The 15516-nt window shown below is 39.6% G+C and overlaps 1 protein-coding gene across 4 annotated transcripts in view; it reads right to left on the bottom strand.

Moving 5' to 3' along the window:
* Positions 1 to 5364: 5364 nt before the first annotated feature.
* The window catches only part of SLC22A4 (solute carrier family 22 member 4), a 51120-nt gene continuing 40968 nt past the window's right edge, over positions 5365 to 15516 (bottom strand). For all 4 annotated transcript variants that reach the window (XM_036846520.1, XM_036846518.1, XM_036846519.1 and 1 more), the window contains 4 exons: positions 13319 to 13533; positions 12228 to 12410; positions 9961 to 10096; positions 5365 to 7311 (listed from right to left, as the gene is read on the bottom strand). In XM_036846520.1, coding sequence (XP_036702415.1) covers positions 7236 to 7311; positions 9961 to 10096; positions 12228 to 12410; positions 13319 to 13533 — 610 coding nt within the window. In that variant the 3' untranslated portion in view covers positions 5365 to 7235. The remainder of the gene's footprint in view (positions 7312 to 9960; positions 10097 to 12227; positions 12411 to 13318; positions 13534 to 15516) is intronic.

The following is a 15516-nucleotide window of genomic DNA, read 5'->3' as shown; positions in this document are numbered from 1 at the left end:
TTTACCCAGTGATTATACTAAGTATGTGGCAGGGCCAAATTAAAATTCTGGTTGGTCTGCCTCAAGCCTACACTATTAATTATTAATCTCATTGTTCTGAAAAATGAAATCTAGCCCTCGGCCCTTACCAACTGACTACATTCAGTCTCCTTAGGTTTCATATCACCATGGTCACGTCTTTGTTGGTGGTGAATGGCCCAAGAAAGATGGTACTGATCCTACCACATTAGGTAGGCTGATCTGCAGTTTCTTCTTTTGAACACTCTGGATCTTAACACTGTGCCAGGTTCTCATACACCAAAAAAAGGGAAAGAAGGTTGATGGACATGGCATACTAGAATCAACAGAAGTTGTCATGTTTTGGGGACTTCCCTGGTGGTGCAGTGGTTAAGAATCCGCCTACCAGGGCTTCCCTGGTGGCGCAGTGGTTGAGAATCTGCCTGCCAATGCAGGGGACACGGGTTCGAGCCCTGGTCTGGGAAGATCCCACATGCCGCGGAGCAACTAGGCCCGTGAGCCACAATTACTGAGCCTGCGCGTCTGAAGCCTGTGCTCCGCAACAAGAGAGGCCGCGATAGTGAGAGGCCCGCGCACCGCGATGAAGAGTGGCCCCCACTTGCTGCAACTGGAGAAAGCCCTCACACAGAAACAAAGACCCAGCACAGCCATAAATAAATTAATAAATAAATAAAATATTTAAAAAAATACTTTAAAAAAAAAAAAAAAAGAATCCGCCTACCAGTGAAGGGGACACAGGTTCGATCCCTGGTCTGGGAAGATCCCACATGCCGCAGAGCAACTAAGCCCGTGCGCCACAACTACTGAGCCCGCGTGCTGCAACTACTAAAGTGCACACGCCTAGAGCCAGTGCTCTGCAACAAGAGAAGCCACCGCAATGAGAAGCTCGTGCACTGCAAAGAAGAGTAGCCCCCGCTCGCCACAGTGAAGAGAAAGCCCACACACAGCAACGAAGACCCAACGCAGCCAAAAAAAAAAGAAGTTGTCATGTTTTTATTCCCTTTCATCTTCAATCTAGATATTACAGTCCTTTGCTTCACTCTCAGTTCCTCCATTGTCTTGTCATTCTGCTCACCTGTACTGCAAATCCCCAAATCCAACCGTTTGTGCATTTCACTCCTGTCCTGCAACACTAGAGAAGATCACACAACCATGTGAATTGTTGTCTCTACAAATTTACCTTTTCAATCAAAGCTGGACTTTCACCCCACTTGTCACTCTCCCAACCCACATGTTCCTCCAATCCATCAATGATCCTCCTTCCCTTCTATCTTAATTCAGGAGCAGATTGAGAGTGAAAAGTAAAATGGTTTGACTTATCTTGGGCTTAGATTTTGCAAGATTGGTAAACAAAAGGACTAGGGTAGTGGTGTGAGTGAATCGAGGGGATAGTGAGGTATAAACTGGAAGGGAAAGGAAAGGATGTCAAGGTCACAGCTAAAGGGTTGTGAGGAAAATAAAAGGTTCTGGAATGAAGTGGAGTTGTTGTGACTGATGATGGGGGCCCAGGGTGTGTCCTTGACAGGGAGGGATTATAGAACTGGTAAAGGTCAAGTACTATGAGGATGTGGTGTAGGATTACTCATCACCCTGAGCACAAAAGTCATCAATACCTCAGGTCAGGTTCCAGAGAACTCACAGAATGTGGATAAACAACTGGCAGATTGTTGGTAACAGCAACCAGAAGGGCACAGCATAAACCTCAAAGGAGACATTTTATATGTGGGAAAGTGAAGGAGTTATGGTGGGGAACAAAGAAAATCCTGAGACCTTACCTGGCTCTGAAGTTCATAGGAAGTGGAAAAGAAAGAGCCTCCCTTTGAGAGACAGGACCACGAGGAAGTGGAGTGCTCGGGGGAAGCTGGATCTCTGTCAAGGCGAGGACATGGAGAGAGCAACCAGGGATATTCTTGATGGAGGAAAGCTGTCGGTTCGCAATGGAGTGGGGGTTTCAGAGGACACAGTAGCAGGGAAGTAAACAGTGGGAGGGTGAGACAGTGGGCTATGCAGGGACAGGGAGCATAGAGGGGAGTCAGAATGAAAGTATTTGACAAAAGGGATTAAATTTGCAGTGTTGGAGAGATGGTTTCCAGGTTCTCAAAATCAGGTTTCAGATGTTTCTGTGCCAACGCAGAGGCACTGGCTGATGACAGTTCAAATCCTCATAATTTTTTACGACCCATTCAGCAGTCTGTTAAATATAACCTCGTGGTAAGGTAATTCACCTCAGCAGAGCGTTTGACTTGGTCTAAATAAGGGTAGAGGTAACTGCTGTTCAAGCAGAGTGAGAGGAGAGAGAAAAATGCCCAGGGCTGGATGGGAGAAAATAACTTTGACCTGGCTTTCAGCTCCACAGAGCTCAGCTCCAGGTCGGGGCACTGAGCTAGTTGCTGAGGCCACAAAGGAAGGAGTTTATAACCTGGCTAGACTGAGCCCATGGAGAGCTCCGATTTTACATTCTTCATGTTCTTCATCTTTGCTTCCCAGGACTTTGCACTTTATAATCACATAGAAGTTTAAAAAGAAAAACTTTTATTGAGTTGACACTCAATAAAATAAAAATAAAAAATAAAAATTTTTAATATTTTAACTTCTATATGATTATAAAAATAATATATGTTATTTGTGAAACAATTATAAAGTATGGAAAACTACAGAAAAGAAACTAAAATAGAAGTCATCTATAATCCCCCATCCAAACATACCTACTATTAATACCTTGAGATATTTCCTTCTAGTTTTTTTTTTCATGCCTTTTAAACATAGTTTATTCATGCGTGCATTCATTATTTGGTCAATACTATTGTATACTTTTTAAAATACTTGCATTATATCACAAGTATTGTGTTATTAAAAATAATTCTTAAACACTGTTTTTAAAGGCTGAATAATATTCTTTCATAAAAACACACCATTATTTATTTAACTATTTCCATACTAGCTTTTAAAATTGTGATAAAAAAATTAAATTTTACCGTCTTACCAATTTTTTAAAAATTTATTTGGTTGCACTGGGTCTTAGTTATGGCAGGCGGGCTCCTTAGTTGCAGCTCACAGCCTCCTTAGTTGCAGGTTGCCTGTTCCTTAGTTGTGGCATACGAACTCTTAGTTGCAGCATGCATGTGGGATCTAGTTGCCTGACCAGGGATGGAACCCAGGCCCCCTGCGTTGGGAGCTCAGAGTCTTAACCACTACACCACCAGGGAAGTCCCCATCTTACCAATTTTTAAATGTACAGTCCCATAGTATTAAATATATTTACATTGTTGTGTACAGATCTCTAGAACTTTTTCATCTTGCAAAACCAAAATGCACTAAGCACTAACTCCTCCTCCCTTTTCCCCTCTCCCCCCACCCTTGGTAACCATCTTTCTAATTTCTGTTTCTATGATTTTGACTGTTTTAGATACTTCCTATTAGTGGAATCATAAAAATTTGTCCTTTTGTGACTGGCTTATTTCACTTAGCATAATGTCCTTGAGGTTCCTCCTTTTTTAAGGCTTCATAACATTCCATTGTATGTATAAACCACACTTTATTTGTCCACTCATCTGTAGATGGACATTTGGGCTACTTCCAGCTCTTTGCTATTGTGAATAATGCTGTAATGAACGTGGGTGTGCAAATAGCTCTTTGAAATCCTGCTTTGAACTATTTTGGATATATACCCAGAAGTGGGATTGATGGATCATATGATAATTCTATTTTTTAATTTTTTGAGGAACCTCTGTACTGTTTTCCATAATGGCTGTACCATCTTACATTTTCACGAAAGGTGCACAAGGATTCCAATTTCTCCACATCCTTACCAATATGTGTTTTCTGTTCTTTTGATAGCAGCCACCCTAATGGGCATGAGATGGTACCTCATTGTGGTTTTGATTTGCATTTCTTTAATGATTAGTGATGATGAGCCTCACATATGCATGCTGGCCATTTTTATATCTTCTTTGGAGAATTGTCTATTCAACTCCTTTGCCCATTTTATTTTTTTATTTTTTATTTTTTTTTAATTTTTAATTTAATTTAATTAATTTATTTATTTATGGCTGTGCTGGGTCTTCGTTTCTGTGCGAGGGCTTTCTCCAGTTGTGGCAAGCGGGGGCCACTCTTCATCGCGGTGCGCGGGCCTCTCACTATCGCGGCCTCTCTTGTTGCGGAGCACAGGCTCCAGACGCGCAGGCTCAGTAATTGTGGCTCACGGGCCTAGTTGCTCCGCGGCATGTGGGATCTTCCCAGACCAGGGCTCGAACCCGTGTCCCCTGCATTAGCAGGCAGACTCCCAACCACTGCGCCACCAGGGAAGCCCCACCTTTGCCCATTTTAAAATCAGGTTATTTGGTTTTTGTTGTTGAGTTGTAGAAGTTCTTTTTGTATTCTGGATATTAACCCTTTATCACATACATGATTTGCAAATATTTTCTCTCATTCCATAGGTTGCTTTTTGTTTTGGTGTTTCCTTTGACACTCAAAAGTTTTTAAGTTTGATGTAGTCCTATTTGTCTGTTTTCGCTTTTGTCACCAGTGCTTTGGTGTCATAGCCAAGAAATTATTGCCAAATTCAATGTCTGGAAGCTTTTCTTCTCAGAGTTTTATAGTTTTAGGTCTTACGCTTAGGTCTGTTTTGAGTTAATTTTTGTATATGGTATAAGGTATGGGCCCAATTTCATTCTTTTGCACGTGAATATCCAGTTTTTAAAAAAAATTTGTTGAAGAGACTGTCCTTTCTCCATTGTGTAGTCTTGGAATGCTTGTTGAAAATCACTTGGCCATATATGCAAGGGTTTATTTCTGGGCTCTCTATTCTGCTCCATTAGTTCATATATCTGACTTTATGCCAGTACCACACTGTCTTGATTACTGTTGGTTTGTAGTATTACTTTAAAAAAAAATTATTTATTTATTTTTAAATTTTTGGCTGCGTTGGGTCTTCGTTGTTGCACACGGGCTTTTCTCTCGTTGTGGCAAGCTGGGGCTACTCTTCGTTGCGGTGTGCAGGCTTCTCATTGTGGTGGCTTCTCTTGTTGCAGAGCACAGGCTCTAGGCACGCGGGTTTCAGTAGCTGTGGCACGTGGGCTTCAGTAGTTGTGGCTCACGGCCTCTAGAGCGCAGGCTCCATCCGTAGTTGTGGCACATGGGCTTAGTTGCTCCGTGGCATGTGGTATCTTCCTGGACCAGGGATCGAACCCGTGTCCCCTGCTTTGGCAGGTGGATTCTTAACCACTGCGCCACCAGGGAAGTCCACATCCTTACTTTTTATATTTAGAAAAAGATTTAAGAGCATTTTATACTTCGGTGTTTAAAAATTCAAGTGTCTATGTTTCAAACATAACATTTTCACCACGCTAGTGTTACAAAATGTTTTAATTAAAATGAATATCCTCAAATGCCCGTTACATGCAAGAAAGCACTACAGTAAGCAGCACTGCAAGGAATAAAAAGATAAGCAAAGTGAGGTCCCTGGCCTCCCAGAGGCTTACAGACATGTTGTGTGTCAGTGGGGACAACTAGACAGGAGCCCAACTGAGTGAAGTTAACAAGTACCAGAAGAGCACAGAGGAGTGAACAGTCGCTGCTGGTGGGAAGGAAGTTCAAGGAGCGCTTCCTGAAAGGCAGCAGGGCCTGCTCTTTGCAGGACAGGCAGCTACTGTCTGGCAGGGTAGATGGAACGGTGATCTAGAGGCTGCATCAATGGGGAAGATAAAGGTGCTGGGTGGATGAAGCTGTGCACCTGAGTCCCCAGTGACAAAGCATAAACTATTCTAAGATATTCTACTGGATTTTAAAGTAACAATCAAAAGGTGGGATCAATGTGTCAGTAGGATATAAAATATATGTTAGAAATATGGCAATATAAAGAACAATTCTGAGTTAATCAGAAAAGTTCCAGATAAAGATCTTAAAGAAATAAGGATTGTTTACCAAGATGTTACATCAAAGGTTCCTCTGAAAAATATTTAGATAGTGAATATTTACATTTGGGGATAATTAATTTTAGGAGATGATGCCACCAAGCAGCATATTAAAAACTAGTGGCTGCCTATTCTACAGGTGCACCATTGCACTGATATGTTAAAGGGTCAGTAGCTTGTCACGTGCTGCTCCAAGAGGAGCCGCCCTTGGCGAAAGCATGCTGCCCAGGTCTCCAGGACGAACTTCTTGCTATGTTATCATGTCAGCATGCCTAAAATGTGGTGAGACACAGAGCTGACACTCATCTTCTGAGTTTATGCTAATACATTATCCCATTAGTGGCTTTTACCTTTTACCTTGCTCATTCCTGGAACCAGATGCACCCCTGGTTGAAGAGGATACAACTGCATACCAGATTTAGGCAGGGATGTATTAAGGGAAAGAACTGTTTTAAAATGCTCTCCAGATTCTTGGCTTGGACAGCCTTCTTCCTGGGTGCTGACCCCTCTTGGCTATGGGGCACACAAACCACCTCTACCAATCTAACTAGTTTGCAGTTTTCCTGATTCTCTATTTACCAAAAAAAGGTCTCTTAAGCCAGTCTTAGTGAACAGAAAGCTTAGTCAAGTGTTCACAGAGAGCACAACAAATGTGGACCATTCAGTAGGCTGTGAGCCATAGCTGCTGAAATTGTAGCTAGGATCTGCCTTGGTTCCCTTCTTAAAGGCTGACAGGCCATCTGAGCCAGGCTACTTGATCTCTTGCTGCATTTCACTTGTAAAATGCTATTAATATCTGCCATCAATTCCTCTCAAAGGAGTATATAAAATTTCCTGGACAGGAATACTCCTTATAATCATTTGGCTACAGCAGTGTATGAGTTCACTTCAAAAACTACTGTAATTTTGAACGTGCTGGTTTACTCACTCACACACACACACCCAAGCCTGATAGTTGTGTTAATTCAATGACTTTTTAAAAAATTTGGGTAGTATTTGTATTTGGAAATGCGTGTTAATCTTTATATGGATTTACCAGTCCTTGACCAACACGTTTTGTAAAAATCCTACAAACCCATTTCATCGAATTAATTAGTACGGAGGACTTTCTGGAAATGGTTTGTTTCTTAAAATAAGGAGCTTATCTGTAAGCATGGTCCAGAGTTTGCCATATGACAAGCATTTCTTAATAGCAAGGTCCATTTTAGTGTTAATCTTCATAGTCCATTTCATCAGGAAAGGCTTTAGTGTCTTCATAGTCTTACGGATCTGTTTTTCAGTTCACCACATAGGGTGGGAATTTTATCAGAATGAAGTTATTAGAACTTTGGGATTTTCTTCTTTCTCCATTGAATCTTTTGTTTTTTTCCTATATCTGAACCTGAAAATAAGATAAGTGCTAAAGAAAATTAAATATTTAAGACTCCCCTCCTCAAAATGCCAAACTGACACTGAAAAACATTTCTCCAGTCAATGAACAGGTAATTATTTTAACTCTAATAAGAACCTCATGAGTCTAGAGCTAGTATTCTCTGATTTTATAGTTTTCTTGAGGAAAGAATAGAGTGGTAAGCATGAAGTTCTTGGTAAGTTAAAGTTGATATTGAAGTAGTTTTATCATTAGAAGAAACAACTTATAAAAAATGGGCATCTTTCGCTATACATGTTCAGTTTGGGATCAGAATCCACTCACATATAGACTTTTATCATGGCTACACACTAAAAACACTTTATCTTATATAACATCACAAAAGCCATATGAACTATTTCCACATAACAGATGGGAATACTAAGGTTTAGTGAAAAGTAAGCAAATTTCCCAAGTTTATGCAGTAGATTTGGGATTTGAGGCCAGGCAGTTTCACTCTAGAATCTAAACTTCTCCTACCATACCAATAGTCTTTTAAATATTTGCCAATCTATGATGTCATAGAAGGATGTTTGATTTTTGTCCCTGGTTCCTGACATAGAGCTTCTAAATCCCTTGTAATTTTCTGAGTGACAAGGGTAATAGTGTCTTGCCTCTTATTCTAATGAGGTGACTCGGTGGGTCCCTAGATAGCTTCACGATGGAGGCTGGTTGCTAGAAGGACCAAGCCTTGACTAGAAGCCCATCCTCCAGCCTCCAGGGAGGGGAGAGGGGCTGAGGTCAAATCAATATTGATCATGCCTATGTGATGAAACTTCCATAAAATCCCCTAAACACCGGGGTTCAGAGAGCTTCTGAATTGGCCAACGCATCCATGGGCCGGGATGGCGATGCTCCCCAACTCCACAGGAACGGAGACTCCTGTGCTCTGGACCCTTCTGGACCTCACCCTGTGTACATCTTCCCCTGGCTGTTCATTTGTGTTGTTTATAACAAACCAGTAATCGTAAGTAAAATGTTTTCCTGAGTTCTGTGAGTCATTCTAGCAAATTCCTGAATGTGAAGAGGAGGGTTGTGGAAATACCTGACTTTGTAGCCAAGCTGGACATGTTAGAGCTCAGGGCAGGCTGCCCCAAAATTTGCCACAATGGCATATTGATTATTTTGAATTGAAGTTGCTTGTGAAGCAGCTGATGCAAAAGGAAACTCTGGCCTCCTCTGTGCCCCTGAAAGCAGGGAATAAATCCCTCACGTGAAAGGTGCAATCCCTGCATATGGAGGTAGAAGGACACCCTTATTACCAAAGACAGGGAATTCCAAGGCTGGGCCAAGAAATCTCTATAAACAAACCTTGTTACTTCTTTACTAATTTACTACACAAGCCCAAACTTTGCTTAAATTCCTTACTAATTAAGCACTCAAACCTAAGTTTCTTTGTCCTGTCAATTCCTCTCAAATTTATTGTTTCTTTGTCTAAACAGTGTAAAAGCTGCCTGCTTTGGCCATTTCTTAGGTCCTATTTCTGAGAGATCTCTGTGTAATGAATTAAAATTTGTTTATTTTTCTCCTGTTGACTGGTGTCAATTTTATGATTAGTTTAGCCACAAGACCTTAAAGGGATAAAAGGGTAAATTTCCCCTTCCCCAATAGCCAGAAATGTGGATAACCTTGGGGAACCATTACTTGTGGCTGGCATCTGAAGGCTGTCTTGTGGGAGTGAGGCTTTAACCTGTAGAGTCTGATGCTAGCCCTGGGTAATTAGAGTCATAACTGGATGAAATTATAGGACACCTGTTTGGTGTCAGAATTGGTTGATATCAGGAGGAAAACCCTTGCACAATCTCATAGGCCAAAAAATGACACTGACATTTTTTATGCTTTAATTAATGTGGACAAGTATTTCTTTTTTATGTATATATTTTCCACTGAAATTTCCTTTTCTATAAACTGTTTGTTCATGACCTTGGCCAGTTTTCTTTCTGAGTTGTTTGTCTTTTTCCCATTGATCTCTAAGAGTTTCTTGCATCTTAAATTTATTAACTCTATGTCTATATTGTGTGTTGCAAATATTTTCCCCCTGGTTTGTTGACCTTTGTTCTAATTTATGGTTTCGTTTTTGCTGTACCAACAATTTCTAAAATTACATAATCAGATATATAATCTTCTCCTTTATGGCTCTTTGCTTTTTATAATATGCTCAGAAAGGCCTTCTCTAAGGTTATAAAAATATTTATGTTTTCTTCTGGTACATTTATCACTTTATATTTTTAGGTCTCAATTTTTAGTCTTTCTGGAATTTATCCTGATGCATTTTGAAGTAGGATTTAAGCTTTTTATTTAGCCAAAATGGCTAGTTGAATGTTCTAACACCTTTTACTGAATAATCTAAATTTTCCCCACTGATTTTGAATTGCTACTTGTTATCACACACTGAATTCTCATATTTTCTTCAGTTTAATTCTGAACTCTATTCCATTCCAGTGATTTCTTTTCTTCTACCACCATCATACTGTTTTAATTACCATTGCTTAATAATATGCTTTATTATCTGATAGAGCTACTTTCCACTTATTATACTTTCTTTTCATAATTTTCCTGTTTATTCTTTCATGTTTATTCTTTCTGAGGAATTTTGATATCATTTTTTAAAGTTCCACTTACCCTTTCACTTTCTGCATCTGGTCTAAGGTCTCTGGTAGAGTCATTCCAAAACTTTCAGGGAAGAAAAGAGTGATGATTCCAATCAGGACGGTCAGGCTGCCCATGAGGATGTAGGGCAGAACTCTGTTGTAAGCACCTGTAAGGCACAGGACATAAGAACATCAATTAGATACAGGGTTTCTCCAGATGCTCTTGAGAATCATTTTGTAAAGGTGGCAAACAGTATTTGAGAGCAGTTTTAAACCTGAATATTTACAGAAGAAAAAAAGTGTGCAAAATACCACAGTTTCTGTTTGGCAGATGTCATTGCCTCCGAATTTCCATAATCATTCACCTACTCAATTTTGCATTATCATAAGGTCTTTCATGTCAACTGACATTCTCTAAGCTACTACTTAATCATGTGTGATAAATGTTCCTTTGATAGAAATTTTTGCCTACCAAAGTTCTCCTCTTAAGGTAGAGGTCATTGGAGATGGGGGGGTGGGAGGACACCAAGGGGAAAGAGGTTGACCAGGATGTTGCAGGGACAGCTACTGGCTGTTATGACTGATATGACCTTTGCTTTTGCCCAAACCAGTAGGCTGCTGTGGAAAGCTTGGTCCACAGAGCTGTGAGACTCTTAAAAGAACCTAAGTAATATATTCAATCCAATTTAAATCAATAAATGTCAGGCACTGTGGTTTCTTTTTGCAGCATTTATATGTCTTGGTTTTACACGTAATTGGAAGAACCACTCCACCTCTTCTTTATGTGGTGTTACTCAGACAGGGGAATAATAGATCCTCATCTTGCTTCCCTTCTGCATACAGAGATTACAGAGGAATAGCACACCCAAGAATTTTATTTGACAAAAAAATATCAATCTTGAAGCTTCTCTGAGGCCTCTGTGTCACCAACAGGAGCCATTCTGTGGAATACAAAGTTCTTTCTCAGACTCCTCCATTTCTTATGCACCAGTGGTCCACCATTAGACCATATGAGCATGGTTTGAAAGTATAGGGAAGAACAAAGGGGAAACGACACCATTCTATATAATAATGTACTTTCTCAGGTGTTCAGGGCAGCTGTGTGGAAAATGTCTCTCTTTCTCTGTAAGGATTTAGAGTATACCTTTTCTGAGAATTCACATATGTCTTTGGGGATGTGTATGTGTGTGTGTTTGAACCAGTAGGTAACCAATAGATGACTAGGAAGAATAAGGAGCTGTGTCTACATCTCTCGCCAGTAGAGTTCTTGATGAGGTTTAGGCTTGGAGTGCCAGATCCTAGATCCACTGAACATCCCACTGAAGCCCCTCTGTGGTGTTATTCCAGATTGATAAATTCGATCATATAAAAGCTAAAGTTGCTGGCAATGCAAATAAAGTCATTAAGTCAAAATGGAAATAATAAACTAGGAAGAATATTTATAAAATATATACAAAGGGCTAATTTTTCAATTACAAAGAGCTCCCAAAATCAAATATCTAAAGTTGATACGAACCATTAGAAAGATGGGAAAAGACATGAACAGTCAGATCTCTTAAAAATAAATAGAATTTCAATAAATATATGAAAAAATGCTCAACCTCATTCATAATTGAAGAAAAGGAAATGAAAGCAACAATGATATCCGTTTTGCACATAACAGACTATCAATGATTAAAAAATTGGATGATCCCCGTTGTTGGTAAGGATATGGAGAAACAGGCACTCTCATATACTGATAGTTGGATTGTGAACTGGTATAGTATTTAGAGGTCAATTTGGCGATATCTATGAAATTTTTAAATTGCTCCAGCAATCCATTGATCCAAATATACAAAGGCTGTGGGGGGCGTAGAGGAATGTTCACTGCAGTGTTACGTATAGTAACAAAAACTTGGAAATGGCCTAAATGTTCATCCATGAACCTGGTTAAATAAATTATGTGCATACATACATTGGAAGTCTATGTACTAACTAAAAGAGCTATATATACGGATATGGCAAAATATTCTGATACAATGTTAAGTTTAAAAAAAGTTGTGAAACAATATTTATGATATCATTTTGTGTGTTTAAAAAATATATATACATCTATATGTTGTGCAAAATGAAATGTCTGAAGGGCTACTCACCAAACTGTTAATAGTAGTTCCTCTGAGGGCTGTGATTTGGGGAACTAAGAGAGTAGAGGTGAACTTGTACTTTTTCCAGTACTTTCTATGCTGTTTGCATTTTTCATAATGAAAACCTATTACTTTTATATTTAAAAAATGAATAGACTGATAAGAAGCATCTCACCAAGGTAAACAAAGTAGGGAGCAATGATGCTACCCACTCTGGAGGCCATGGATGTGACCCCCACAGCCATGTTCCTGACCAGGGTTGGGTAGAGCTCTGCAGTGAAGACGTACAGCATGGAGAAGGCAGAGGTGATCCCGAATTTTCCTAACATGGCCAGACCAATGGACAAGAAGTTGTAATCTGGAAAAGAGACCCAGTGTAAACAGAGGTGTTTTAGAAGTGATACTTTCTTAAACAGTTGCTTGTATTGTCCTTTTTGCTTGTATAGGAATGTTTTATAATATAAAGATATTCCCCAAATTATACAGTCTCTTCAAAGCCTTACTAATTGGACATGGACAAAGATGGAGCGTGAAGGGTTGCTTTGAGCTTCGCTCTTCTGGTATTCTAGATCATTTATGCATTCTGTGACCTTGTCCACCTTTATTTATTACAACAGTTTCATAGTCAGTTGTTAGCATGTTAATACAGTTAAGTTTAATCTTTGAAGAGAAGGACCAATCATTTTTATCCTGTTTATTATTATAAAGATATATATATTTCTATGCATAGTACTATATATCAAAAATCTGTTGACTTAACATTTTAACAACATGAGAAAGTTAGACATAAGGGGAAAAGAGAAGCATATATCTTTTCATGTGCTCTCTAACTACCTAAAGATTACAGACCATAAAAATCACTGAATTTATACTGGAACTGGCATGTACTACCAACTCTAACACTTGAATATACACATCAGAGAGAAGGTTTGAAAATACCAAGAAAGTACCAAGAAATTGGGAATCGGGATTATGACTCAGAGAAAGAGGTTTGAGGGTTTAGGTGAATGTTTCTGTGAAGGGGATGACTGGGAGCATTACTCTTCCTTTTCAGGTGGTGATTTCTGATTCTCTAAGGTTAACTCTTCTATTTGAAGGGAGTAATTTTGAACATGGGAAATCACAGAGTTAGTTATCACTTGTATAACTGACTTAAGAATGACTTATGATGTAAAGGCTACATAAATAGGGAACAGGGACTAATAATTAGCCCGGTCAAGGTGTGGATCTTTTCTGGTAAGCTGTTAATATTGGATAACTTCTTACCTGCAGGTACCAACTGAATTAAGAGAAGCACACCTCCTCCCAAGAACAGTACTCCAGCTATGACATAACGCCTGGGTAGGGTTCGAAGTAGCAGCCAGGCTGTAATGTAAGCTGGAACTTCAATCAAGGCAGAGAAGAAACAGTTCAGGTAGGCATCTCCATGTAAATTAGGAGTGTTGAGAGACAGAGCAAAGTAACCTACTGAGGTTAGCATCCTGAAAGACAAAAGAAAAAAGACAAAAATGACAAAAGGATGGCTTGAGTCTCTTTACAATTTCATGATGGTCAGGAAATTGTCTAGATGTTGCTGTCTTACAAATAGCCACATATGGCTATTTAAAAGTAAATAAATTAGGGACTTCCCTGGTGGCCCAGTGGTTAAGACCGTGCGCTCTCAATGCAGGGGGCCTGGGTTCAATCCCTGGTCAGGGAACTAGATCCCGAATGCTGCAACTAAGAGCCCTCATGCCGCAACTAAGAGCCCACATGCCGCAACTAAAGATCCCGCACATGGCAACAAAGATCCCACGCGCTGCAACTAAGACCCAGCATGGCCAAAAAAAAAGTAAATAAATTAAAATTAAATAAAATTTAAAATTTCGTCCCTCAGTTTGGCACTAGCCACACTTCAATTGTTTAATGGCCACATGCAGCTAGTGGCTACCATAAGGGACAAAAAAGATATAAAACATTTTCATCATTGCAGAAAGTTATATTGGACAGCACTAGTCTAGATATACCAATATTCAAGAATACATATCCTAATCTAGTTAATTTCAAGTTTCAATAGGAGAGTTTGTATATTCTCATTCCTTCAGAGCTATTATTTGAAGAAAGAATGTCAGTCACATCAGTGAACATAAAATCCATATTTCATTCTTTCCTCCAAAGAATAAGGAGAAGGAGAGAGGCGAAGGGGAGGGGGAGGAAGAGGAGGAGAAGAAGAAATATAGGTAATACTGTGGGATCCACTTATAGTAAATGCCAGTTGATTTAGTAAAACTCACTTTAGTAGGGAAAAAAGTGAAAGTCCCATAAAAGGGATCACGGAGTGCACACTGCATATCCTGTCATTATAGTTAACGTCCACATAAAAGTTTCTCTGTGGAAAAAACACTACAGTATGCAAACTCCTCTGTGCAGAAATGCACTTACTATCAACATGACTGAAAAGCAGAGGACACCTGAAAAATGTTTTCAGGAACAGTGTCAGATCGTTTTACACATACTCTACTAGGTTGGGTAGCACAAGGGCTAATCCAAAACAAAACAAAAAGTGAAACTTTATTGCTCTGGGATCTTAGTGATTTTTCACATTTGGTAATAAGAGCAGCTTAGATAAAACTAGTGATTAGTTTATTATTGGCTCAGTAGTGCCACTGCTCAAGGTACATTTGCATCAGTGATACCTGCTGACATGTAAGAACTAAGGAGACCTACTGTGAGGAAAGCCACATGCCCAGGACACACTTGCTTAATTCAGGGGCATAAACTCTGTCATTGATGACTTCTAATTGCAATACAAGATGGCTCTAAAATTAGACTAGCTGCAGCAGGAGCCTACTAGTTCTTTTTTTTTTTTTTAATGTTATGTAATCTTTTTTTTTTTTTAATAGATCTTTACTGGAGTATAATTGCTTCACAATACTGTGTTAGTTTCTGTTGTCCAACAAAGTGAATCAGCCATATGCATACATATATCCCCATATCCCCTCCCTCTTGAGCCTCCCTCCCGCCCTCCCTATCCCACCCCTCTAGATCATCGCAAAGCACGGAGCTGATCTCCCTGTGCTATGCTGCTGCTTCCCACTAGCTACGTATTTTACATTTGGTAGTGTATATATGTTGATGCTACTCTCACTTTGCCACAGCTTCCCCCTCCCTGCCCCATGTCCTTAAGTCCAATCTCCATGTCTATGTCGTTATTCCTGCCCTGCCATTAGGTTCATCAGTACCATTTTTTTCTTTTTTTAGATTCCATATATATGTGTTAGCATACGGTATTTGTTTTTCTCTTTTGAACTTACTTCACTCTGTATGACAGACTCTAGGTCCATCCACCTCACTACAAATAACTCAATTTCGTTTCTTTTTCTGGCTGAGTAATATTCCACTGTATATATGTGCCACATCTTCTTTATCCATTCATCTGTCGATGGACATTTAGGTTGGTTCCATGTCCTGGCTATTGTAAATAG

The sequence above is a fragment of the Balaenoptera musculus genome, chromosome 3 (assembly GCF_009873245.2).
Source record: "Balaenoptera musculus isolate JJ_BM4_2016_0621 chromosome 3, mBalMus1.pri.v3, whole genome shotgun sequence".
Lineage (NCBI taxonomy): Eukaryota > Metazoa > Chordata > Mammalia > Artiodactyla > Balaenopteridae > Balaenoptera > Balaenoptera musculus.
This window is presented reverse-complemented; position numbering and strand designations above follow the sequence as displayed.